This window comes from Erithacus rubecula, assembly GCF_903797595.1.
Source record: "Erithacus rubecula genome assembly, chromosome: 4".
Lineage (NCBI taxonomy): Eukaryota > Metazoa > Chordata > Aves > Passeriformes > Muscicapidae > Erithacus > Erithacus rubecula.
In genome coordinates, this window is record NC_136686.1 from 66,087,169 (window position 1) to 66,113,567 (window position 26,399).

General features: G+C 42.3%; 1 protein-coding gene across 4 annotated transcripts in view; it reads left to right on the top strand.

Moving 5' to 3' along the window:
* MKLN1 (muskelin 1) overlaps positions 1-26,399 on the top strand; it is a 92,509-nt gene that overhangs the window by 31,913 nt on the left and 34,197 nt on the right. For 2 of the 4 annotated variants that reach the window (XM_079303976.1, XM_079303978.1), the window contains 4 exons: positions 1,160-1,352; positions 8,461-8,538; positions 9,683-9,748; positions 17,321-17,433. In XM_079303976.1, coding sequence (XP_079160102.1) covers positions 1,160-1,352; positions 8,461-8,538; positions 9,683-9,748; positions 17,321-17,433 — 450 coding nt within the window. Of the gene's footprint in view, positions 1-1,156; positions 1,353-8,460; positions 8,539-9,682; positions 9,749-17,320; positions 17,434-26,399 lie in introns of all 4 variants that reach the window. The other 2 variants (XM_079303977.1, XM_079303979.1) reach the window with 1 other exon arrangement.

The following is a 26,399-nucleotide window of genomic DNA, read 5'->3' on the forward strand; positions in this document are numbered from 1 at the left end:
CTAAAAATACAGCACATGGCTGTGTTTCTTTTTGGCTGCTTCAGTTTATGAGATTATTGCTATCGAGCCATTCTTTCGAGAGCACTAATTTTTGTTGGATGTGTTAGTTCCAAGTTTTCAGAAAGATTTTATTCATTTAAATACTATAAACTTCACTTCTAGCAGTAGTGTCCATTTAGGAGTAGAATCTTTTGTCTGCAGTTTGATCAGTCTTGTAGATGCTTAAAGTTACATTTGCTTTTTGCCACAGTAGTTGTATGTCGAGGATGGAAGTTGAGATTTTTGTTTTCTTTAATGCCTTAGAATTTAGGCTTGAGCAGTTTATTTAAAATAAGTGGTTCTGCTACTTACCAACTAAAAAATCTGTGTTTCTTATGTGTCTTCTTAGTAGCTTTGAAAATTGTAGCTCTTACTCAGAGTTTACTACTCCCTCATGTGTCTGTGCCAGGATGTTTGACCCAGCGTGGGTTTTCTGTCACCTTTCTCACCCTTCCCACAGCTGAGTGGGAGATGGGCAGCTGTGGCTCCATCCGTGGTGTGAAAGCAGAGGTTCTGCTTCAAGATGCAGGAGAATATTTAGAAGTTAAAACTTTGACATGCACATAAATCCTTGGTGCTGCTGATCACAAACCCTCAGGAATCCGCAGCATTTGGGGTCAGCCTCCTGCCTTTCTGTGGCAGGAGTGCTGGTCATTGCAAGTATTCCCATTCTCACAGCTTTTTTTTTTTTTTTTCCTTCTGCTTCTAGAAAAGCTGTGACCTACTTACTCCTCTAAATTATTTTGTTATGTAAGAGTCATACAATCAAATTATGTAACACTGATAGCGAAGGCTTTTTCCTGCTCTGTGCTTCGTGTAGGCCTCGAACAGCAGGGCCAAGCAGATGGGGGGGAAATACTGGTCACCCCAGAGATCTGGGACATCATGCATTCTCTTCTTATATGCTTATTAAATTGGATGATACCAAATTGTGTAATTTCTATACTGTTGGAAAGTAAATACCTGCACAGCTTGTAATGTCTCACACAGCATCCCTCCATGAGCTTGCGAGTCTCGTGGGTAAGAGATCCTGTCTCTGGGCAGGTTCCCAGGTAGTTGCCAGCAGTGCTGCTCAGAGGAAGAATCTCCATGTCTCAGAGGTTTTCTTGTGTTCCAGTAGTACCGTGAACAGGAAGCCATTCGCCTCTGCCTAAAGCATTTTCGGCAGCACAACTACACCGAGGCTTTCGAGTCGCTGCAGAAGAAAACCAAGATTGCTCTGGAGCACCCCATGCTGACAGACCTGCACGACAAACTGGTGTTGAAGGGGGACTTTGATGCTTGTGAAGAACTGATAGAGAAAGCTGTGAATGGTAAGAGAATCTGAGGAATTTGATTCATTATTTTTTGAAAAAAGCACATTGAAATATTACCTTCTTTTGAATGTTAGTTTGGTTAGTAGTAGAATTGGCAGGTTTGTGTGTTGTTCCATTTCTGCTGTGCTGTCGGCTTTTGGGCTTGAATGTGTGTGTGATGAAGGATAAAAATTCATGAAATCTCTTCTCACTGCTACTTTTGAAGTCTCTTTCCCCTAGAGATGACAGAAGGTGCACTTGAGTGGGTAAAGACAAGTTCTTCCTGTAAGTGTTGGCAAGCTGAGGGTGGGCTTAAACTTCCAGGAAAGTCACTCAAATGGTGAGCAGGGAAGCAGAAGACTGGAGTTGTCAGTGGTGACCTGGATCATGGTTTCTGGTTGGAGCTCACCACTGAGTTGGTGTTCAGGCAGAAGTTTCAGCTGTGTTTGGATGAGGATGCTCTTTGCTTATGGGGAAAATAATCCTTGGAGAATTGTGTGGAAGTCAGTGACTGGAGGCAGAGCCTGTTTTCCTTTGCAGAGTGGGACCTTGGCAGGGCAGTCAGTTTCATTGGAACTGCTATTAATATTTTCCTTGGAAGCTTTCTACTTAAAAACATGGTGCATAAACAGCTCTTAACTCCTAAAAGGAGGGTGATGTCTCTCTTGATCAAATAGATACAGAGAGAGTGGGGCTGTTGCACTGAAGTGACTCTCAAGAGCTGTGCAGCAGTTTTGGATTGATAAAACAGAGGTGCTCTTGGCTGTGGGTGTAGAGCTCTTTGACTCTGTGCAGTCATTCAGTATGGGAGACTTGTGCTGGTGTAAGAGGAAAACTTTGTGTCTGATGCCAGTAGAGTCAGGGACTTAGTGAACCAATTTCATGGATAGCTGGCACCAGAGATGCTATTCTCTAATTCTGGGCTAATCAGTCATTTTGTAATACCTTTGGAAAGATGCTGGTGTACCTTCTTGAGTCCCATCAGTGTGGTTTGTACCACCAAAGCTGGAAGTGGTTCTCAGAATGTGATAGAATGATAGCTTGAAAATGAAGGGTTGTCTTCCATGAAAACCCACCATCTTTTTGTGACTAAGCTGTTCAACTGAGCACAGTTTAAAGAACTTATTACAGCAGGTCCTCCAAAACTGCAGTAAATAGCTTTCTATGGGTTTGGCTCAGGGTTTCTCTTCAGACAGAGCAGTGGAGACCTGCCCTGTGCTGAGCTCCATGAGTGAGGCTGAGAATTGCCATGTTCATCCTCACCCTCCTGAGACAGCAGAGTGTTTGCTGGGCTGGGAGTGTGAGCAGCTTCCTGCAATGCAGGGGCACTTTGCAACTGGCAGCTTCCTCCTGAATCGTAAGGGCAAGGGAGGATTGCAAGTTGGAAAAGCAGCAGGGAGCTGTTTCTGTCTGTGTCTCACAGAGTGCCTGGAGGGAGCTGATGAGCCCACCACCATGCTGCAGCAGCCAGAGGAGTGCTGTGTGCTGATGGTGATGATTTTATCATTGCCTCGCTCTGCTGCTTTGGCCATGGCTTAATCTCAGTGCCTGGAGGCTGTCCTCTTTCCACTTCATTGCAGGCTGGAGTGGAAATGATTTCTTGAATGGAATTTCACTCAAAGTCTTAGAATGTGCTGAAAAAGTACTCTCAAAAATGGAATTTTTTTTCTTCAGTGCTTGTGAAGTAAATGTTTGTAGCCTCATTTTTGAGCTATTGTATCTTAATATCTTTTTCTATTTAATGTATGCTGAGAGTGGGGCTGCTGTCAGCAGTGCTCTGCTTTTCCAGGTGTGGAAGGACTGGCCTGGTAAGAAACTGTAGGTCTTGTATTGTTCTGTCTGACAGACACTTGTTTCTTGTCAGATTTGATGTGGATAATCCTCCTTCCCTCATTTTTGTAATCATGTCCCTTTTTGGAGGCTGAGAAGCTCAGCATCACTTAGGTGAGCTGGAGGAATATGCTGTAGCTTGTTTCATCAGCCTTTTTTGTGTTCTAGCAAGTATAAAAGGCAAGCCTTGGTAGTAACAGACCGTGGATAATTTAGCTAGAGAGTCTTCAAGAGCATCATTAGGTTTTGTCACTGCTTCTGAAGGACAGAAAAATATGCATGGGGATGTTTATTTTGCTTCATTTTAATCCAGCACCTGGCTAGCTGAAGTTAAATGTCAGTGTGTGCATCTCCCATCGCTCTGTTGGTCATCCTTAATGATTTTGCTTGTCTTGGAATACATTAACCTTCCTTCCCCCATCCTCCTGCCATTCTTTATGCTGTCTTCAGCTTTAAATGTACCCATTTAAAGCTGTCTCCTCCCAGCACCCTTTGGAGAGAAGTGCTATCTATCCCGAGACACTGAGGCTGCATCCCATATTTGCTTTAAGCTGACACAACTGCGGGTTTTCACTAACTGGGTCAATCCTGCCCTTGCTCAGGACAGTGTGTCCCTGGCACTGGTGCTCGTGCTGCCACATGGCCAACCCAGACAGGGAGCTGATCAGGCTGGGGTGGGGGAGAGAACAGAGCAGACCTCTTCTGATAGCCACAAATTCCCCCAAAACTGCAGCTGGAACAATTTGTCTGAAGTTGAGACACTTAAGATGCTGGATATTAGTGGTGCTTAACAGCTGCATTCTTCTTGATAGGATGGGAATAGAGGTTTCCAGCCTTCAGCACATTCTCCTACAGTATTCCTACTACCTGCTCCCTGTTACCTTCCACAGTTACCTGTTCTTACTCTGTTCTGCATCTGTCTTGAGTAGCTTGATCTGGTGAAAGGTGTCCCTGTCCATGGCATGGGGGTTAGAACTACATGATCTTTGAGGTCTCTTCCAACCCAGACCATTCTGTGATGATATTTTAAATCATTTTGCTATCCCAGCAGCTCTGTTGTGAAGTCTCAGTAGCTTGCTGCTTAGTCTCTAAGGTGTGGGTGTTCTTACTGCTGAACTCCTGTCTGATGTGTTGTTTTTCCAAATAAAAGAGGATTAACTTTAGTCCTGTGTCTGTGTAGTGTAGCTGAAGTGTAGAGTTAATTGAGACATACAGATCCTTAAATTATCCCTGAAATCGTTCAAAGAGCGACTGTTCTGTTGCAGACTGGGCATGAATATGTGAACTCCTGACCGTTGCTGATCTGGGAGTTCATTGCCTTAAAGGCACAAACAGAAGTGCAGGGAGGTTGACAGAGATACTGCACACTCAGTTCAGCCTAAAATGTCTTCTGGAGAGGCTGATATTTGCAGTGGTGGGTATTGACAAAGTGCAACGCTCTGCATCTCTCGCAGGCTATTTCCATAGGCTTAGTCATGTAGAAAAAGAGTAGGTGGTCAAGAATTAGTGCTGGCAGAGCTAACTCTTGTTCTTTTGCATTGCTAATGATGAACGCTGTCTTCCACCTCACATCACCAGATGATTTCTTTTGAGAGCTCTGTGGCAGGCAGCCACACTTTTCCCACTGATTCTTTTGACTTGTGCGTTACACTTAGAAAATGGGCAAATGGAGACTCTGGCAGCTGCCTGACTTCGTCTCAGAAAGAAAAGGTTCCCCAAATCTCAGCTGGTTCACAGACTCAGTTCAAATGCTTCACTTTTGGATCCATTCCTATAGCTTTCGGGCCTATATTATTGAAGGAAAAAAATCTGCTTAATATTCTTACAGAGAGTATGTGGAGTGCAAATTGCTGGGTTGAGTTGCTTGCAGCTCCTGTGGACATGGAAAGCTGCTTGGAATGGGTGGAAGAACTGCTTGTTTCCTATTAGTATTCCAGGGACTGAGGTGTTCCTTCTGGCACTGCTGGTGTCAGTATGTGACATGTGTTTATCCTGTGCGACAAACAGCGAGTTGGGATGTGCAGCCTGCAGGCTCCAGTGTCTCCCAGAAACTCATGATTCACAGGAACAGGATGCACAGGAACAATTGTATTCCCCTGCAAGCTCTAGACAGACACGTATACCTGAATCTTGCCATCTAATATTGTTTGGATTTGGTTCTGAGAAAGCTGCTCTGTGTACTGGCATATATGGAGGGGAGAGGCTGGCTGGGGAGCCAAAGCCTCTGGGAAGAAAATGGCAGGGTTTGTGTAGAACAGGGATAACTTACATGAATTTGAGAGCAAACCTTGTTTCATTTTTATGAAGAACAAAGTGGGAGAAAATATTACAGCTCTGAGGCTGGAAAAAAAAATTGTGTGCTTCCTTGCTTCTCCCAAGTCTTGAGGAAATTGTCAAATAATGACTGGGTTTTTATCTGGTAGAGCCTTTCTCTTCTTCAGGTTTTCTTTAGAGGGTAGTTTGTGACTCAAAAAGCCTCAAACTGTTAAGGTATTTTTGCTACTTTTCTTTGGTTTGAGAAAAATCTTAAAACCTCAAACCCCATCTTTTAAAAGTTATGGGCTAAATGTCATTCTGAATGTGTTTGAGCCATTGGCAGTGAAGTGAATAGATGTCAGCAACCCTACCTGGAGATGGGTGTTGTCTAAAAACCCCCAAACTTTATACAACTTGCTCCTGATTGGCTTCAACAAGTTAAATATTTTTGTCCACAATGTTTGTCCTAATCCTTTCTGGGTAACCTGCAGTTGGCTGGCAAAATAAAGGCTTGGATTATCAGGGAGGCAGAATTTACAGAGCTTTAATCACAGTGAACTTCGTGTTGTTACATCCAAAATGCGTCATGACTTGCTGCAAAGGGCTTGAAAATAGTACAAAGTTGTTTTTTTGGCTGTAATTTTAGTAAACATGGACATTGAAGTGAGAGGTCTCCGGAGTGAAAGAAAACACTTCATCTAAAAACTTCCACTCAGCGCTTTTTTTTTGGGTTTTTTTTTTTTTTTTTTTTTTTTTTTGACAAGAGCCTTGAAATTTATTTTAAACTCCTGATTCATTGGGAACAGCTGACAGACCTGAGCAGGCCTAGATCTGATCCTCAGTGTCTCACAGGAGCTTTGGAGACCTTTTGGTCAGCAGTGCTTTCCTGACAGGGAACATAAGGAGTGCGCTGGCGTAGGTCTGGTGTTGGGTACAGAATCCACCTAGAAATCCTCCTTTTTTTTACCATGCTGGTGTCAGACAGGTGGTGATTCAGCTTCCAAAACAAGCTGCTGCTGGTTTGCAATGCAAGTAGAATGAATGTGGAACTGCTTCCAGCAGAAGGAAACATTTCTGGGAAGCAAGCTGGAGTATTTCCAAACCAATGTCCCATGGAAGACAAGAAGCATTATTAAAAGAGGCTGAAGGCACAGTAGGGGAGAAGTGTCATATCTTGACAAGTGCAGCCTGTGGGTGTAGAGCATGGGAGAGAGGTTAAATCACCCTTTCAGATCCTATGTGGTGTAATTCATCTTTTTGAGCTATTTATGTCCAATTATCTATTGGCTGCCATCAGGATAAATACAGTTTTGGTTTCTCTCTTGCAGACCCAAGGCTGTAACGAGAACCAAAAAGCTGCATTTCTGTCTGGGTTTGTGGCTGAGTCACTGTGGGATTTCTTACAGCACATGCATTTGTTCTATTAGGCCTGGCTTTTCTGAATCAGAATTTATGAGATCTCAAGCTTCAAGCCTCTAGTGTGTTGTCCCAACTTCATAAATGCTGAAGAAGTGGGAGTTAAGAACCCTGCTATTAAATCCAAAATAAACCACTTTTCTTTCTACATACGTTGAGCAAACTTCTGGCTTTCCTCGATTACCTAATGGGAGGGAGAGCTGCTGCTTTTGGCTCTGAGGTGAAAGTAAAATCTGCCCTGTTTTCAGAGTATTTATTTGGAAAAACTTGCACAGCTGAGTTTATGGAAGTTTTATATTTTCAGACCAAACTCATCACCTTTCAGGAGCTCTTGAGTGCCCTTGTTTTCCTGTTAGATGGTCTCTAAATAGAGCATTCATCTTCTCCCAGGAAATACTTGCTGGCTTGGGTTTTAATTAAAACCTGGATTTCAGTCACGACAAACTACAGGATGCCAGGAAACACTTTAAAATTTTCTCTGAGCGTTGTGTCGTGCTTAACAAAGATTTTTGCCTTTTCCTAAATAAACAAGGATGGGTTCAGTAAGGATCATTCTTTTTTGCCTATATACCTACAAAAGGCTTTTGTATAGATAAGCAGAGGCATTCATCATCTATTAAATTCCTATTTTTTTTTTTCCAGGTAATGCATTAATACATTAATACAGCAGAAGCATTTTTCAGGAAGAGCTTGTGTGTTGAGGTGGTGGGTGATGGGTGGGATGTAGCCAGGCAAACTCAGGTGCTCTCATAGTTTGTTGTGGTACAGAAGGTGAAGTAGGTGTTTTAGAGGAGACATTTGAAGAACAACAGCACCAAGTTCCCCACGTGCCAAACCCTTGCCAGTCTGGAGAGCAGTCCCAGGGAGTGTGGGTGTTACAAATCTCCTTTACAGAAAAGTGGTGTTTATGTGGTAGACTGATAACATCTGAACAGGATTAGGAACTGGCCTCTGGGTGCTGAAGAGGTGGAAGGCACCAGGGGAGTGTGGATGAAGTGCTGGAGCTGGTGCTGCTCACAGAAATTCTGCACTTGGCACATCTGGCCCAGGACCTAATGCCTTTTCTATTGCTCTCCTTGCTTAACTCTCTGAAGAGAATGTAAACTATTGTTTTGTTTTTCATCCAGTGCTTGGTTGTCCCATATCACAGCACTTAAACAATCTGCTCTGCTTCCCTTCCCTTCTCAGATGAAGCTCCAGAGATGCTGTCTGACCTAGTTCTAAGTTAAAGTGCACTAAAATGGTTGAATTTTATATGCACTGGCAACTTTCCTCTTGCTTAAATAAGGGGGAGGGATTCTATTCTTAATTAAATACACCACACTGGAGATTTATAGACACTTGGCACGACCTGGCAGGCAAACTGGATAATTCCTGATTGATCTAGTAGCAAGTATTCTTTTTATTTTAGTGCTTGCACATTTAGTTCATTAACAAACTAACAAAAGTTTAACAAACTAACAAAAGTTTAACAAACTAACTGACACATAATGGAGAACTCCCTGAAAATGGAGGCTTTGGAGAGGCATACTGGATTGAGTTAGACTGAAGTTACCCACATTAAAAGTGGTTTTGCTATAATGGAAGGATAAATGTTTTATCCAGTAAATTTTTTGTTTTGCAGATGGCTTGTTCAATCAGTATATCAGTCAGCAAGAGTACAAACCTCGCTGGGGGCAGATTATCCCCAAAAGCACCAAAGGTAAGGACATTTCTTAAGATAAAACTCATGTACTGCCAGTTCTGTCTTGTTCCTTTGAGAATATGGAGCAAGAAAATGATGCAAGAAAGTCTCCTAGGAGAGTTCTAGGCAATGATTTCTTTGAAAAAGTTGCATTTGTCTGCAGATGTAGTGAAATTCAGCCTGCTCTCTGGTTGAGTAAAGAACACTGGAGGAATACAAGTGATAGCTTTGAAGACAGATCCTCAGTTTAGTAACAAATCCCAGAATATTGGTTAAGCACAAGAACAGTTTTCTGTGTTACTTGATTTAGCACATGGGACTGATGTAACTTCAAGTTAAAGTGAAGAGTTGGCAGGTAAATAACATTATCTTAACAGGGAGTATTTTAAATGAGGTTGATGTTTTGAAGTCTTGATCTGTTACACAGTAAATCCAAACTGCAGAATCTTTTCCATTCCTGTCTGCCTTGAGAGGAGACTTGCAGCAGCATCCTCGACTGCAGAGTACAAAAATCACTGTCATAGAGCAAATGTAGGATCCAAGGTGACAATTGCCAAATGTGGAGCACTGTCCCCAAACCCCTTGGGAATGGTTATCTGTGTCACCTGTCCTGAATGCTTAAGATACATAAAGTGGTTGGAAAGGTGCTTTGATTGGATAGTTGGAATTCCCTTATACATGAGAATAGCTGGTGCAAAGCTGGCTGTGCTCTGTCTGCATCACCTCCTGCTCCCATCCCAGGGTTCATTTCCCTGTCATTTGATTATCTGTTCTCTCAGCTCAGCCTTCAGGCAGCTCTCAGGTGGGGAGAGTTGCAAGGGGAGCCAAAAGGTGGCTGTGTTGTCCCTGCTGGAGAGCTGCAAGGACAGCTCAGAGCTCTTTTATGTGCACTGAGTGTCTCAGGAATGTTGGAGCTCCTTTCCAAGGCACTGGGAGTTGAAGTATTCACTTCTTCTCTCTGTACTGTCAGTCACCAGATAATTCAGTATAAAGCTTTGTACAGTTTTATAATGCACAAAAAAATTCTACCTGGAAAAAGTGACGTGCTATTGTTTAAGGAAGGATGAGTTACTCAGTCCCTCAGGTTCCCTGTTGAGGCTGTGTCTTTGTTTGGTTTAAAAATCTTAAAATGGAAAACTCTCCCTTCTCTCTTTTTCTGAAGGTGATGGGGAAGACAGTCGGCCAGGGATGAGAGGTGGCCATCAGATGGTTATAGATGTGCAGACAGGTGAGTAGTTGTTACATTTCTCAACTAAATTATCTAATCAGTTTTTTTCCAGATTAATAGGCAAATCTGTTTTTCTTTGGACACTGTGTTAGCTTCAGGGTTTGAGGAAATGAAATTGCACTTTCTAATAGTTGGATTAAATGTTCTGCTTCCTCTCTGGATCTATATTCCAGCTGCCTTTCCCCTTCTTCCCTCATAATTCTCTGTTATGCTGTAGCTGTTGTCTTGTTTTAACTAAGAAACCAGAAAAATTTGTTTTAATTTTTTGTTCCTCCTACCATCTTAGGGCAGGAGTTCAAACAAGAGAAGAGAAATTAGGGCTAATAATTTCCCTTATCTGCTGCAGGCTGTGCTCAAGCAATAGATCTGACGTGTTGAAACATTCCTTGTATTTTGGTTGGAGTGGCTCCTAATTCCCATAGTGTGCAAGAAACTCCTGCTAAATATAATTCTTTAGACATCTTTTGCAAAAATGTTTCCTGTAGCAGTTTAAAGAATGGCTCAGCCTCTGTTTCAGAGAACCTGCAGAGAAAAGAAAGTGGGGTGGTGTATTAGGAACAGTTCCAGTGATTGTTGTTCTGCATAATTTTTTCAATCTTTGTCTGTTATTTAATCAGGTTTCTGTGCTACGTCAGTCCTTACTAAAATAAGGAAAGCATCTGCCCGAGTCTTTGGTGTGTGAGTGAAAGGATTGTTCTTGGGAAGGGAGAAAGAAGATCAGGGTGTGGGTATTGGACAGGAATATAGGGTGGCATTGAAGGAGTTGGCAAAAAAATGCCCATGGCCGTATCTGTTGTGGTCACAGGACGGGGACAGAGCATGTGACAGGATGGGACCTTCCAGAGTAATTTGCTAAGTCATAGTGAGCAAGCAAAATCCAGCAGTAGCTGCAGCCTCTGGCTTTTGCTCAGAGTAGTTACTGCTCTGGAGGAAGCACTCCAGTTATTTGGTGTAGGAGAGTAAACTTCTTTCATTTGGTGGGAGAGGTTTGAGATTGATTAGAGCAAAATGCTGCTGGAGGATTTGCTGGTGGTTTTCTATGCAGAGGCTGGGAACGCTCCCTAGTGGCCTCAGGAATTAGTAGTGAGTGTTTCACAAGAGTGTGGAAGAAACATGATCCTTGTCAGCTTGGAAATGTTAGTCCTGCACACCTCCTGAAAATAAAATCCATGGTAGTGTGAGCCTTCCTTTCCATTCCTCTTGCTTGTCTTAAGTGCCAGTAAGGTTGTCAGCTCTGCCTTTGATTTCAGTTTCACTCTGCTTTAGCAAGGCAGTGAAACTCATCCTTGTATTTTTTAGTATTTCTTGATATATTTTATATGTATTATATGTATTATATGTACTTTGGATGTATATGTGTATTTCATATATATTAGTATCTATATTATTTATGGGCATATACTTAAATAACATATCAAATATATACAATTTATTTATATTATTATTTTTACTTGCACAAAAGTGGCTGGACAGTACCCACAGAGATGGAGTCCTGGATCTCCCTCCCTCTCTCATGGTGATCCTTTCTTGCTGTAGCACTATTTACAGGGTGGTGGGATACCTTCCCAAAGTTTCCCTGTGGCCTCATTGGGAAGTTGCTGTCAGTTTTGCATCCAGCTCCACTGAGGCTTGTAAAAGCTGAAATGTTTTTGAGATGATCAGTTTTGCCATTTAATTTGGCTCATGACAGGCCAGGGGAAGTTCTTGGGGCTGTTTCCCATTGCTGATTGCTGGAGTTTTCCTTTTGAATATAGGTGGAGTTTAATGAGCTGGTGGGAATTCAGCCAGTTATGTCAGGATGCATTTTACAGACTGGAGCTGGAAAACTCCCTGGCTAACCTTGGACAGATCCAGTGTTAATGCAAAAGGGAGCAGTGGTGTACTCTTCCCTTCAAAGATATCCTCCCTCTCACACACTTGCTGAGTGGGTTTTTTTCAGAAGATTTTGGCAACTGAAGAAAAATCATCTCAGTTTGCATTCCTTCTCAAAAATCAGTATTTAACTTGAATCTTTTGGAAGTGAAGTGAAACAGCAAAATCATACTTAAAAGGAGATTCTGAAGTTTCATATCACACAGAATTATGTGTTGGAAGCAAATTCTCATCTCTGATGGCCCAACCTGCTGTAACTAAATGAGCTATCAATGGTTTGATGCTTTGATTAACCTCAAGAGATTTTAGCCATTTATTACTGACTAGAAAAATAATTCTAATTTTTAATAGTACTGAACCTGCTGGATGCATGTGCTGATGTTAAGATAGAGGATATGGGTTGGTGAGTAGCTGAACTAGACCTTAAGTTGCTGCTAGTGCATGGAGTCACTGAAACTTTTTAAATCAATTTTGGGTAGAACATGGATTAACTTGGTCTAATGTGCCTTTTAGCATGGTTTATCTTTCATTTAGAGTAGGCTGAAAGTAACTGAAAGACAATTTAGCATCTGGCAGCCAGTAACTTGTGCTGGAGCTCATTTCCCTCTGATACTCCTGTTCTTAATACCTGCCACAGCTGAGTGTAGTGTTGGTGTTGCTTTGGAAAACTCTTAAAGCAGTTTGAAATGGAGCTGTAGGCATTGAGAATGCAGCCTGATGCCTTCCTAAGACAAGAAGAGTAATTAAAAATGGGAAGTTAATGATTCCTACAATATCCTCCATCATTTTAATCATGGTAACACTCAGACTGGAATTTCTCTGGATGGTAGAGTTAGGATTTGGAATACATGTGCAGAAACATAAACTAAGAGAAATTCACAGTTATAGCTGAAACCACTGTTAGGTACTTTAAAGCTTTAGACTGCAAATGAAAACAGAGAGCTCCTGTTATTCCTGCTTTTCCCTGCAAGGTGCATTTCTCATGCAGCTCTCTGTGTGGGAGGCCTGGAGCTCTCTCTGCTGTTTTACAAGGAAGGGGAAGTATTTGAGTAGTTGCAACCAGGTACATGGATTAAAGCAAAATTATCCCCCATAGAACCCCAGAACTACACAAGAACACAGTGTTGTGGTGCTGCATTTCAGACATGAGAAGCTGTTTGTGTGGGCCCTGGGGAAATACTGGGGCAGTAACACACAGGCTCATGTGCAGAACTGTGTTCCCAGGGAATTGAGCCCTAATGCAGTTTTGGATGAGGGTGTCAGCATCTGGCACTGGTTCCTTATTAACAGCTCTTTGAGTCTGCCCTCCCTGGCCTCCTTATGGGTCAGATATGCCACATGTTTCAAAATTCCAGTGCTTTTTTTGGAAGAAAGAGGGAATGGGTAAGTGAATTGCCAAAAGCAAGTTTTAAGGACTGATGTTGGTACTTAACAGTGTGTGTGTTGTGTTTTGGAGATGTGATTTATAATTCCATAAGCAAGGTGGAATTATCTCTTCTACTCTTATAGGGCAGGCACAGTGAATGACAGTGCAGTCCATAAAGCCATGTAATTGTTTTGATAACAATAAAAATATGGACCATGTAGAAATTATTCTGTTTAAAAAAAAAAGATATTTGGTGTAAATCAGGCTTTCTTAAATGTTGAAGTTTTCCCATGAGCCTGCTTTGGAAATAACAGCAAGGCAACCAGGATAATTTTCCTTCTGTCTCCATTTCTCTTTTCTTTGGCAAGTGAAACATTTTTTTTGAGGGAAACCATTAGTGAAATGGTCTTTATTGATGTGATACCTCTGTTCTCTCACTGAAGTGCAACTGCTGTGTAGTTTTAGTTGTGCATCATCTTGCTTTTCCTTTCGTCCAAAGGAATTCTGTTTGCTTCCCTCCATCAGATAAATGAGAACAAATCTGCAGGTTGGGAACAGAGGGAGATTCAGAGCTCTGGGCCCAGAGTGCCCATTGTGTACGTGGGCAGCACAGCAGAAATGACAAGGCTGGTTCAAAAGCAGCATGGAAAGATGAAAAAGATGAAGAGAGAGCAGCAGACATGAAGGATGCTGTTTTGCCTGAGGAAAACACTGCTATCCATAAGATATTTAAAGACAAGACTTGTGTACAGGATGAAGGGATCTCAGAAACAAAACACAGATGGCTTCTAAGCTCTGAAACACAAACAGCTGCTGAATCCTGGAGGTTACTCAACTTCATGGGGCTTTCACATTTGAGACTGTATGCCTATCCTTAAAAAAAACCCCTTGTATTCAGCCAACTTGCATCCAGCTGAACTGTGGCTCAGAAGCCAAGGGATGGGATATTGTAGGAAGGTTTAAAGCTGGTTTTATGTTTGTGCTCTTAAATGCTCCTTGCAAAGTGGGCAGTGTTGCTGGCATGTAACTAAAGGTGTGGGTGCTACTTGGGGAAGTGACATTCTTTTGTAGAAGGCTTTTGAGAGATCTTACACCTTGGTTAGTTTTTTATTTCTGAGAGGAATCCTTCATAGTTTTAGGGACAGTGGTGCTCCCAGCAAGTCTGTTGGGAAGGCAGTGGCTGATGAACTGGGAAATAGGACCATGAGTCCAGGGGACTCTGAGGGGCTGAAGGAGAGTGTTGCAAGGTTCTGATCCTGCCCCTGGGATGTGACATCTGTGCAGGAGGACAGGCTGGGGACTGATTGCATGGAAGGATTTGCAAGGCACTGGAAGTGGAATGTGTGACATTGGTGGCCAGCCTCTCCTGCTGGGCTGTACCAGCACAGCCAGCAGGGAGAAGGGAGAGTGATGTTCCTCTTGTGGGTACTGCTGTGCTGGTTTGGGCTCTCTGGGACAGAGAGGATTGTGTCAAACTGAACTGATAAGGTGGTCAGGGCTGGAGCATGTGGTGTGTGAGGAGATGCTCAGGGAGCTGCTTTTGTTCATCTGGTAGGAAAAAGGTTCATGGGAGGATCCTAGAGCTGTTTTCAGTTACTGGTGAGAGCATGGAGATAGCCAGGCTCATTTTGTGGGGGAGCAGAGGGGGAGGATGAAGGACAGGAAGGGAAAATCCTGTTAGATAATAGGGAGAAGAAATTATAATTAAGTTAATCAGTCATTGCAGCAGGGATCCAGTCTGAGTATCTCCATCCTTGGAGAAAATGGTGTTAACAGGATTAAGAGAACTGGCCTTAAGAATGTGTATGGACCTGGACTGAAACCACCCCAGGAATTTTGATATTTAATGGGTTGGAAAAGGGTGCTTTGCTGCTCTTCTGAGAAATAGAAATTAAGGAGAGGTAGACAGGAAATATGTTGATTGTTGGGAATGTACGTCCTCTAATTTGAGGACTTCTCTGGCACCTTTTAATCATCTGGAGAGTAAGGGAAGAAAAGAACTCAGACATTATAGAAAAATTTTTGACTGAGCAAGCAGTTTAGAAATACTCACAGAACATATTTAATTCAAAGTGTTGAATTTGTATTCAGAAATAAATGTAGAGGAAATAAGCTGAGGATGCTGGGAGGAGAAATTTGACTTCCTAAACGTAGCTGGTAAAAGCTTTGGGTAAATATAATTGCTTTCATGTTGTTTTTTTTTTCTTGTTGCCTTGCAGCTAGGTTTGAAAAATTCTTCTGCTCTGCCCCTAAAGCTGAATAGAGACTTGCTTTAATAAAGCAGCATCAATTTTGCTGTGTTCCATATTGCTTGGATGCAGAGGGAGGATCTTTTCCTCCCTGAGTTCCCCAGTGCTACCAGAGTGACATTGGTGTGGGACTGCTGGGCTCCCCTGAGCTGCCCCACTGCTGCTGCTGGGGTTTGTGGCCTCTGTCCTCTCCTTTGAATGTTGGCCTTTGTTATCTGTCCTGGTTGGGTCTCTGCATGCAGGGTGAAAAAATAAAATCTGAACTAACAGCTAGAATACAAGCAGTGGTGCTGGTTGGGAAATAGAGTGAAGCTTGACTTCCAAAAAAACTTAAAATCCCCAAAAAATTCAAACCCAACCAAACAAAAACAATCAAATCCAACCTCAACCAAAGAAGAACAATCCCACAAACCACCAGACAACTATTTTTTTTGCTTTATACCATGGGAAAACAGTTACAAATTTTAGAAGAAGTATAAAAAATATTTACTTGACATTACCAGCAACAGATGCATTAATGCATTAAGAAATACTCCTTTTAAAACATGGAACCTTCCTCTAAAATGTGCAAATGCTTTTGCAACAAGGCATGAAACTAAAAAATTATTTTCATTGGGTCTAGATTGTAGTGATGGAACCTTTCTTTCCTGTGAGCTGCAGTTTTACTTCATGATGAAAAATGGGTCTGGCACAGAGTTGATGTCCACTTGTGTTCAGGGTGTCACTCTGGGGATGCTCAGCACCAGCTGGGTGCTCCTGCTTCCCCCTCAGCGCTCACATTTAATCCTGTCAGCCTGGGTTAGGTAACCTCCAAAATCTGAATTTTCATCAGAGTCATTCAGGTTTGCTATTAAATTTCATGTGAGCCAACAAAGCCTTTCCAGGCAGGCCTGACATTTTGGCAAGGCCCCAGTAGGATTTTTTAGCTGGTGCCAAATCTTTTATTTTTCTCGGCTATCAATGAAGCTGTTGTGGTAATGTGGGTTTTGTGAGCTGTGAGAATTTATGTGCACAAAGGGACCTGCTCTTTGCAGGGAACACTGGGAGCCCTGAGTCCAGGAGGAAGGGTAATTAAAGTTAATGAACCAGGGTAACCTTTCCATGGTGATGACCACTATCCTGATGGTAGGTAAGGGTCAGGGACCAGTCCCGTTTATAATCGTGCTCTAACTCTGTGCTTTAATTGGTCTTGGATTAAAAATTGGCCATTACCTCCATAATAGAAGTGGTTGGTGGATTTTAAAGGAGTTTTTCAAAGCTCTGCAAGTCTTGAGGAGCTTGTTCTCCTTGGACTTGGCTTTGTGTTGTGTTTTAATGCAGTCTAAAAATGAAGTATGTTTAGAATTTGAGACCAGATAGTGTTGTTTCTATAATGGGAGCAGTTTGGTTATCTCCCCATGGCAGAACAGAAACTCCTTTCTTAAATGCTTCCCCTCTTCAAAGGCTTCACCTGGTTTTATCAGTGAGTCTGGGAAGCCTTAGAACTTGCTGCACACAGGGCAGTTGTGGGTTTGAGGTGACAGCCCTGAAACACTGACTTAAATTTGTGACTCTTCTCCTCATTGCCTTTTGTGGCATCAGGTAAGTTATTTTCTGCAAGACATTTCACTTGGAGAGGGTTTTGTAGTTGATTTTTCTATCTAAGGCATGGGCTGAACAGAAAAACTTTGCTGCTTGTATCTCTGAAATCTTGTTGATGTGTAAATCCTGCACCAAATAGGGCACAGGATGAGATGTCATTGATAGACTACATGCACAGGATCCAAAATGTTAAATATTGTTCATTTGTCTGTCTGGAATTTTAATCAGAAGGCTGTGGGTTTGATTGCCTCTTATGTAAATGTAGAAATAGAAAATGACTCTGAGAATTGGCTGTCTATCAATCCTAAAATCTTCCATTACTAAACCAAACCACATTTTTGTCTTGATGACTAGTTCCATTCAAAGAGGAGTGGTGTTTTAAGTAAAAAAAAAAAAAGAGTTTGAATTTCTTTTCTGGTAGTTTGTCATTGTCACAGATGTTTAAACACTCTTTTAAAAATAAAATTAACTTGTTTTTGTTTTTGTTTTTTTTTTGTTTAATAGAAACAGTTTATTTGTTTGGTGGCTGGGATGGAACTCAGGATCTGGCTGACTTCTGGGCATACAGTGTGAAGGAAAACCAGTGGACCTGTATATCCAGGGATACTGAGAAAGAGGTGAGTTCTGCAAACATCCATATTTTTAAAAATACATCAATGGTTGTCCTCAAAAATGCCTCTACTAAAGTACTTGTGTTGAAGTGCAGTATAAGGTGAGAGCCACAGAGTTCAGACCTTCAAGTTCTGAAGACTTTTGAAATGCTTACGTGGGAAAAATATGAGCTGGAGGTGGCTTTGAAGTGTTCAGATTCCTGGAGGGGAAAGGTTTGTTTCTCAAAAGCAGAAATGATCAGCCAAAAAATCAGCTCAGCAAGTAGAGCACGAGTTAAAGAATTCTATGTGGCTGAACAACCAGACTTATCAGAGAATCACAGAATGTTTTGGGTTGGAAGGGACCTTAAAGATCATCCAGTTCCAGCCCTGCTGCCATGGGCAGAGACACCTCCCACTGAAAGGTTCCAAGAACTTGCTAATGAACATTTCAGACCTGATCCTGGTGTTTGAGCTTCAGAAACAAATTGTTTGTTTTTTTAGCTTCTGTCAAAAATGAATAGAAATGGACAACTACCAGATGGAAATCTAGAGGACAGGGGTTACTGCCAAAGGCTACACAAGCCTGAGAGCTTTCGTGGAATTCATTTGAACCATTTTCCTTGGCCTGTTTTGCTCAGTATTTGACGTATTAAACCTGAAATGAATGTAGCTTGGGTTATAGGACCAGACAAAAAAAAGTCCAAGACCTTTGGCTTGTGTAATTCATTTCACTGTGCAGTGAAATCTTTTAGTTCTGTGTGGTTATTGTGTTTTGAGTTCATTAGTTGTTTGTCAGGGGAAAATTCATGCCACTTCTTCTTAGAGGTATGTAAAGTTTGAGATCCCACCACTGTTTGACAAATTCAGGAGTTGATTTCCTCAGCTATTTGAAAACAGTACAAAAACATCTTCTTTCTCATTTGTATTTCTCAGTTTCGTGTCATGGCTAATTTTGTGAGCTTCCTTACCAGATTAAATAACAATTTAATATTCTCATTTTTTTCATGGCAAAGGTTTTTTTAGAGGTTGTAATCAAATAGGACAAATAGCCTGAGCTAAAAAAAAAAAAAAAAAAAAAAGAATAAAATTTCACAGGCATTTCCTGTAGCCCTCAAATCTCTGTGTCGTGTACTTACTGATTGGAACATCCTTTACAAAATGGGCAATAACAAAACTGAATGTAATACTCTGGTTTCTGTCATAACAGAGCTGTGGAGAGGTAAAATTGTTGTTTTTATGTACTGTTTAGGTAAAAAGGGGCTGCTGTGTTTTCTTCCTGCACAAAGGAACGTGGTGTTTAAGGGATTAATTTCCTTCTTGCTTAGGTCATGCCACGTCCAGTTGAGTTTCTCTAAAGCTTAGGAGGCCTGGCTGGGATGTTTTCTCTCCAGGTTCCTCATGCCTGATTCCAGCAGGGTAATACTAGGATGGAGTGCACAAAAGGAGAGCTGTGGAGGAGACACAGTAAAAGAGTTATGAGTTGATGTGATGAAATGATGATAAAGGGATTTTAAAGGGAAAAATGTTAGCAGAGTGTTATGGAAGCTCAGGAAATTCAGATGGAAGATGGGAGGGTTCTAGTGGAGAGAGAAAAAAAGAGGAATTTTAAAAAGTAGAGACTTGCTGAATGTGTGAGGAATTTTGAAGGAGGAATGTAGTTGATAGAGACAAATGTGGAGAAACATGGTTGGCTTTGGAAGGGGAATTTTGGAAGGACTCTCCATGACAAACTTGTGAGGTGGGGCCCCTGTGAGCCTCGTGGAGTTCAGCAAGGTCACTTGGACTTGGGCAATTCCAAGGACAGAGGCCAAGTAGAGAATGGATCCAGGAGCTGCCCTAAGGAGGAGGAGGGCTTGGGGTGTTGGTGGATGAGAAGCTCAGCAGGTCTCAGTGATGTTGACTCTGGAGCCAGGCTGGCAGAGATGGGATGCTCACCTGCAGAAGAGAAGGCTCCAGGGAGAGCTCAGAGCTCCTGCCAGGGCCTGGGGGGCTCCAGGAGAGCTGGAGAGAGAAGCATGGTGTGCCAGGACAAAGGGGAATTGCCTCTCAGTGTGAGATGACGGGGTTAGGATGGGATATTGGGAATGAATTCTTGGCTCTGAGGGTGGGGAAGCCCTGGCACAGGGTGCCCAGAGCAGCTGTGGCTGCCCCTGGATCCCTGGAAGTGTCCAAGGCCAGGCTGGATGGGGCTTGGGAGCAGTGGAAGGTGTCCCTGCCCGTGTCAGGGGGTAGCAACAGATGGGCTTTAAGGTCCCTTCCAGCCCAAACCATTCCATGACTCTGTGAGACACTCAGCAGTGTTCAGGAGGCCTCCTGAATTGTAGATCAATGTTTTGGTGACTTCAAAGGTATGGTGAGCTGGCAGCTGCTGTACATGGAAACCAGCAGTGGGTTGTGGTTTTTTTTTTTTTTTTTTTTGTTTTTTTCCTTTTTTTTTTTTTTTTTTCCAAAGAGATCTGGATGTAACCTGATTTAGAAATGAAAAGGTCAATTTCAAATGTTGAGAAGTAAATTCAAAAACAAAGACTCCAGATGTTTCTCTAATAGGGACATCAACTGTTCACAAACAATTTGCAAAAAGGAAATGTCTGTTGACATGGAGTTTTAAAAAATATTCAAGAGTAGATTCCAGTAGAGCCTAATCTTGTTTTGTTGTATTGTGCTAGTTCTGCTTCTGGCTTTTTTATTCTAATTAATCAGTGACAGTGGTTAAATTATCCACTCAATAATTAAACTTGGATAAGAGCGAAATATGGTGAAAGTTGCATCCTGTCCAGTGTTATTTAGGGATAATGCAGAGTAATGTTTTTGGGAGCTTCTATTGCAGTGCATTAGGAAAACATTGTGTGACCATTTTAAAGTACATTTTTACTGCTGTTTTTCAGCGTTTTCCAGTGAGGTGTCTCTTTGTCAGCTGAAGTTGCATTTGTCTTTTTTAACAATTAGGCCACCAAAGCTGATTTTTCGTAGAATCATTTAGTTAAGTTGGAAAAGCCCTCTAAGATCAACTCCAACATGTCTCCAAGTCTCACATCCACATGGCTTTTAAATCCCTCCAGAGATGGGGACTCCACCTCTGCCTTGGGCAGCCTGTTCCAAGCACGGACAACGCTTTCAGTGATCAAGTTTTTCCAAATGTCCAAGCTCAACCTCCCTTGTGTAACTTGAGGCCATTTCCTCTCCTCCTGTCCCTGTTCCCTGGGAGCAGAGCCCGTCTCCCCCCAGCTGTCCCCTCCTGTCAGGGACTTGTGCAGAGCCACCAGGTCCCCCCCTGAGCCTCCTTTTCTCTCCTTTTCTCCAGGCTGAGCCCCTTTCCAGCTCCCTCAGCTGCTCCTGGGGCTCCAGACCCTTCCCCAGCTCTGTTCTCTTTCCTGGATATGCCCCAGCTCCTTCTGTCTGTTTTGTATGTCTGGACAAAATGCTCAGGGCACTGCTGGAGCAGCTGCTCATTACTGCATGGAAAGCAGGGTCTGGAGGAGCTGCTGGTGAGCACACCACCACTGCTGATGGACAAACAGAGCCCACCACCCCTTCAGAGTGTGGATCCAGCAGGATTCCTGCTGTGCTTGTCAAATCTTCCTCCTCAATCCTGAATGCTTCCAGGGAGCTGCTCCATGGAGCAGCTCAGGACCTCCCAGCTTACCCACAGCTTCTGTCTCTGGGGTGTGTGACAGCCCTGTGAATCAGCTGGCACAAGGCACAGCCAAAATGAATTTCATTTAAGAGCCTTTAAGAGTTTCTACCCTGAATCAAGTGGAATGTTCTGACAAATGCTGTTGTCTTCAGGGTTTTTTAGTGGCTGTAGATCAACAGACCTCTTTAGGATTAGGGAATAGTTTTAAAAAAACAGACCTTGTCATTCATTGGACATTTTTATTCTAGGCCAGTGTCAGTTAATAGAGAAATTTAATGTTTCTGTTTTGATGTCTATTTTAGTTTCCAAGCAGCAACTTTCTCTTTTGAAGGGTAATTTAGTGAAATTCAGTGCAGGAGGACAGTTTTTAAGTCTAGGAAAGATTTTGTTTGGTGTAAATTGATAGTCCGGGGATTTTGAAATAGCATCAGAAAGCTGATGGATGTTGATGCCTCTGGAGATCAGATAAATGAGACTAAAACAAGTGTGATAGTTGGCATATTTTGTGTGTCTCTGGTGTTCCTGTACCTTGTTTTAGCATTTCCTAGAGACAAGAGATGGGGGGATCTCCCTTCAAGCAATGTCACTGCACTGATTGGTACCTTCTGTGCTGCTTCTTGGGAAATGCATTGACTCATCCTCATTCTGGCTTCTTCAGAGGAAAAGCCTGCTCACAAATCAGCTCTGTGAAGGATATGGAAATTGTGTAAATGGGTTAGGTTTAGGTGACACTGTGTTTCTCTCAAAAATTGTTAAAGTGTTTCCTTGCCAAAGGTAGAAGTGAAGGTCTTGTGATGGTTTAACTGCTTGAGAAGATAAACCTTTGCTCACAATGAAGGAAAGTGTAGGTCAACAAGTGCCTCCTGTTCAGTAGGTTCAAAATGGTGTTGAAAATGGGTATATTGTGAGATGACAGTTTGCTGTGAACACCAAGTGCTTTTCCAGGATGCTGAAAGTAAAAGCTGACAAGTGTAGAGAGATCTCCTAATGGTGAGAGCCAGGGGGAATTTCAGCTGCTATTGTATTTCCAGTTAAATTTTCTCCAGTCTCTGCATGCATTTCTTTGCATTTGTTGACATGGATGAATTTACCCAAAGCTTTCAGTGTCATATTACCACAGAAGCATTTTTGTAAGAGTTTGTGACACCTCTGACTGACTTTTTGGGTGTGATGCAGCAGTACATGAGCTTATCAATGCAAAGCTTTTACCCTGTGCTATTTGAAGTGTAGGAATTGAACTAGTCTCAAATATTGACTTCTTTCCACAGATGGTGATACAGTTTGGAAGACACATCAAGTGACTTGAGGGGCTTTTTGTTGCAAATATTGTGAAGTTTATGGACTTGAGATCTAATACAGTGAATGTGCCATGTCCCACTGCTGAGCAGTTCCAGTGGTACAGATGCTCAGTTGTACAAGATGCCTGGTGCTGCAAAAGCACATAGGGAGAAGGCAGCTGTCCCTGAAAAAACTTGGATCCTGCAGATGTACCTCAGAGCCAACTTCCTAAATAGTGCAAATGCCTACAAAAGTAGGGACAAAGACAGCAGATGCTGGAGTGAACCAAATGAAAAGTCTCCTAGGCTGATCCTAAATATCACAGGCTAATGGTCTCTTTTCCTCTCTATTTAGTAGCATAATGGTTTAAAATGTTGGAAGCCAGTGTTCTTTCACCAGAGTGTTAGAGAGAGACTTTCACATATGCCTGACTGACATCCCCAGTGATTTCCACTTAGGCAGCCTAAAGCAAAAAGAAAGACCCTGTTGAGAGAGTAGCACCTCAGCTTTTCAAAATAATTTATTTTTAAATAAACTTTCTGGAAAAGGTTTTCAGCTTTTAAAGCTACCTCGTGTGCCTCAAGAGTTCTGTCCTCTTAACCCTGGTTTATTTGTCTTTTTTTTAACTTTGACATTTTTTTAAGGAAAAGATCATCCATATTTGAAAACAGCTTCAGGTCTTAAGCTATTCAGTTCTCTCTCTAGGTGCCTGTATTTCTTGCTTTCAGCATGAAAGAAAGCCCAGAAAACCAGCCAAACTTCAGTTACTCCTCCCACCAGATGTTTGAATGCATGGAGGTCCCTTTCCTCCACACTCTGCTGTTCAAGTCAGTCTCGTGGAGAAAGGAGCATTAAATAAATGCCTTGTGCCCAATGTTCTGGAGGCTGCACAACTCTGGCAAGCCTGGAGCTTGTGCGTGCCAATCTTCAGGTTATGCTGAATTTCCAAGTCATCATAAAGCTTTCAGTTGCAAAGTAAAACTACTTTTAGTCCTTGAAGTCATGCATCAGGCAGAGTTGATTTGTGGCGTTTATGTTCCGATAAAAATCACCACTTCAGCTACAGCTTATGATGAGTTTAGTGCTCTGATCTCTGGTCTGGAATGGAACTTTATTTTACTTATGTGGCTTTATTAGGACATTATTGCATCATCCTAATGCATTTTGCAATTCCCTGTAAATTGTAGATGAGGCAGTGTAGAGTCGTTCTTGGGTGGCTTGGATGCATCCAGGGGGAAAATGATATTACAGGATTTTCAGGTAAAGATTTAGGGAAGAGGTTGATATTGGTATAAAGAATTCTGATTTATACCCTTTTGGCTTTTAAAGACATAGAAATATGTACCTGTGGGATGAGCCAGTTGGAATGCCAGGACCCCATCATTTCACACTGAAGGGATTAAAAGGAAAGGATTTTAAAGAAATAGGAGAATATGTAGAGGTGGAAGGAAAGCTTACTCTTTTGCTGGGTGAGTGAAAGTAGCTTCACACACCAGTCAGCTTTGCCTTGGGAGTAATGTCTTATTTCAGCTACACTGAGAGACTTGTTACATTAATGTTACATTAACATTCTTCAATCTGTACAAATACAGAAATCCCCAAAGAAATATCAGTTATCCCAAGGTGGTAACATTAGGGAAGCAGTCTCAAGCAGTATCACAGACAAATCTGTAGCTAAATTGTCTGGATAATTACGAGCTTGAAAATGTAGTAAGTTTTTGTGGACCTTGCTATTGCAGTATTTCAGCAACTGGGTTTTGGAGGTAATTGGGAATTGAGCTTTCTGGAGTGTCTCAAGAGAACTTACTGGTACAATGGCTGGTGCAATGATGTGTTGAATTCAGACCTACCTCAAAGTGTTTAATAGCACTTAACCCATGAATTTTCCAGGGCATGCGTGTGATGGAGATGTTACTGATACTAGGAATTTCCTAGGGCTCTAGGAAATTAAACAGCCACTTTTACAACTTGCTAACATCTTCAGGTGCAAACAACCCTTTTGTCACTTGTTCAAAATTGTCTTCATTTTTTCAGCAACATTTGAGAGCCTTTGGCTGTTGAAGAATTTAGAGTTAGAATTTCATGTTTGTCTATCACCAGCCTGTCAAGGACAATTCCATAAGAGAATAAGAGAAACCAACTTCCAGAAGTGTAGCCTTGTTTGTAACCTTTGTGGCTAAGCAGTTTATAAGCAACCAGTTAAATTTTTTCAGCCTTCTGGTTTGCAAGAGGAGCTGTAGCTCAGCTGAGTAGTTCGTGTCTATGGAAAAATCTCTCTTGGCTGGACCTTTGCTGGCCATTGTTACTGGTAATGAGAGGACAGCATGAACTTGTGATGCATGCAAAAATGACCTCATTCAACATCCTGCAATTGTTAATGGGGTTAGTTAAATTCAGCACACGGGAGATGTTGTCCTGAGGGCCCATCTTAGAGCTGGTGAAAGCTCTGGTTCTCTGGTGGCTCCTCTGTTCCATTTCATCAGCACTGCTGAAAGCAAAGCTGGGCAGTGGATGTGGAACAAACTGACAATTTACTTGGTAAAATTTAAGAAGTTACAATTTTTTTTCATGTTTCACCAGTGTGAGCAGTGCTTTGGTTGCAGGTGAATTGTGCCTTGTGTTAGAAATAGCACAGAACTGATGTCCTTTTGCTGCAAGGTTGCCCTATCCTGGGGTATTCCTTCAGTACTTCTCTTGTTTGTAAGCTGAATCACAGAGGTGGATGATTTTATTTTTGACTATAAACTAAAGCCTGCACAACACCTTCATACACGTTCCTGCAACCTTCTTCACATAAATTAAAGAATTTCAGAATGGTTTGGGTTGGAAGGGACCTTAAACATCACCCAGTTCCAGCCCCTGCCGTGTGCAGGGACACCTTCCACTCTCCCAGGTTGCTCCAAGCCCCATCCAGCCTGGCCTTGGACACTTCAGTGAGTGGGGCAGTCACAGCTTCTCTGGGCACCTTATACCAGGGCCTCACCACCCTCCTGAGCAGAGAATTTCCTTCTAACAGCTGATCCAAGCATGTCCTCTTTCAGTTTAAAACTGTTCCACCTTCTCCTATCACTACCTGCCTGTGTAAAAGTCCCTCTTCATCTTTTTTACAACCTTCTTTTAAGTACTGAGTGGCCACATATTATTTCCCACTATTTGCATGCTTCAAAATGTGGGAGCTTTTCCCCCTTTCCACTGGCTTGTGAGATGTCTTGGTTTACTGCAACATAAGATCCATGGTGTTATGCATTGCTGGGAAGCCTTGATGATACCTTGGTGTGAGAGCAGAGAGCTCAGGAGATCCAGGAATGTGGCTCCTGCACTGACAATTCCTCTGGCATTGGCTGCCAGAGCTGTTTCTGCACTGTGGGAAAACTCAGGCAGCACAGCTGTCAAAGCACAGTGCTGGTGCTTTGCAAAGTTCAGCTCTGAGGACACACTTGGTCTTTAGAGGTGCCTTGATCAGGGCACATCAGAGGCCAGATCATGTATTAATTCATTCCTCTATGAAAATGCTCTCAAGTCAGTTATTTCTGCAAGCAGGCTGGCTGGGAGGCTAATAAATAATAATTTCATGAGAATAGAGCATTATACCTTTGTTTTCATAGCAGTTCTCCTGTGCTGCACTGAGTCTGTGCTGTGTTAAACCTGTGCCAATCCCTGAAGGATGGAGCAAAGACTTGGAGTCAAGTTCGTGTCAGACTGGAAGGGTTGGGCTGTCAAAGGTCATCAAATCCAGCCTGCTGCTGTCATAAGGATTGTGTATTATCATCTCTGAGCCTGATCATTTGACTTATAAGCTCATTGAACTGTCTTTCAAAAATAGAACATCAGGCCATTTATTTTTTTAATTCTAATTTAAGCAGGGAAAGTCTCTTTGTGGCAGGCTCAGCTCAAGGCCACACATCAACAGTGTGAAATCAGGACTGTCCCAAATGTGAGTGTGCTTTTAGGGAAGGGAAAAAGCAAACTTCATCCTTTTCAATTTTATTCTTTTCCCACCTTGAAGAGATGTGCACACAAAACTGTGTGCTAAAAGCTGCCTCTGGCTTTAATCTGGTCCATCATGTCTGAGTCAGAT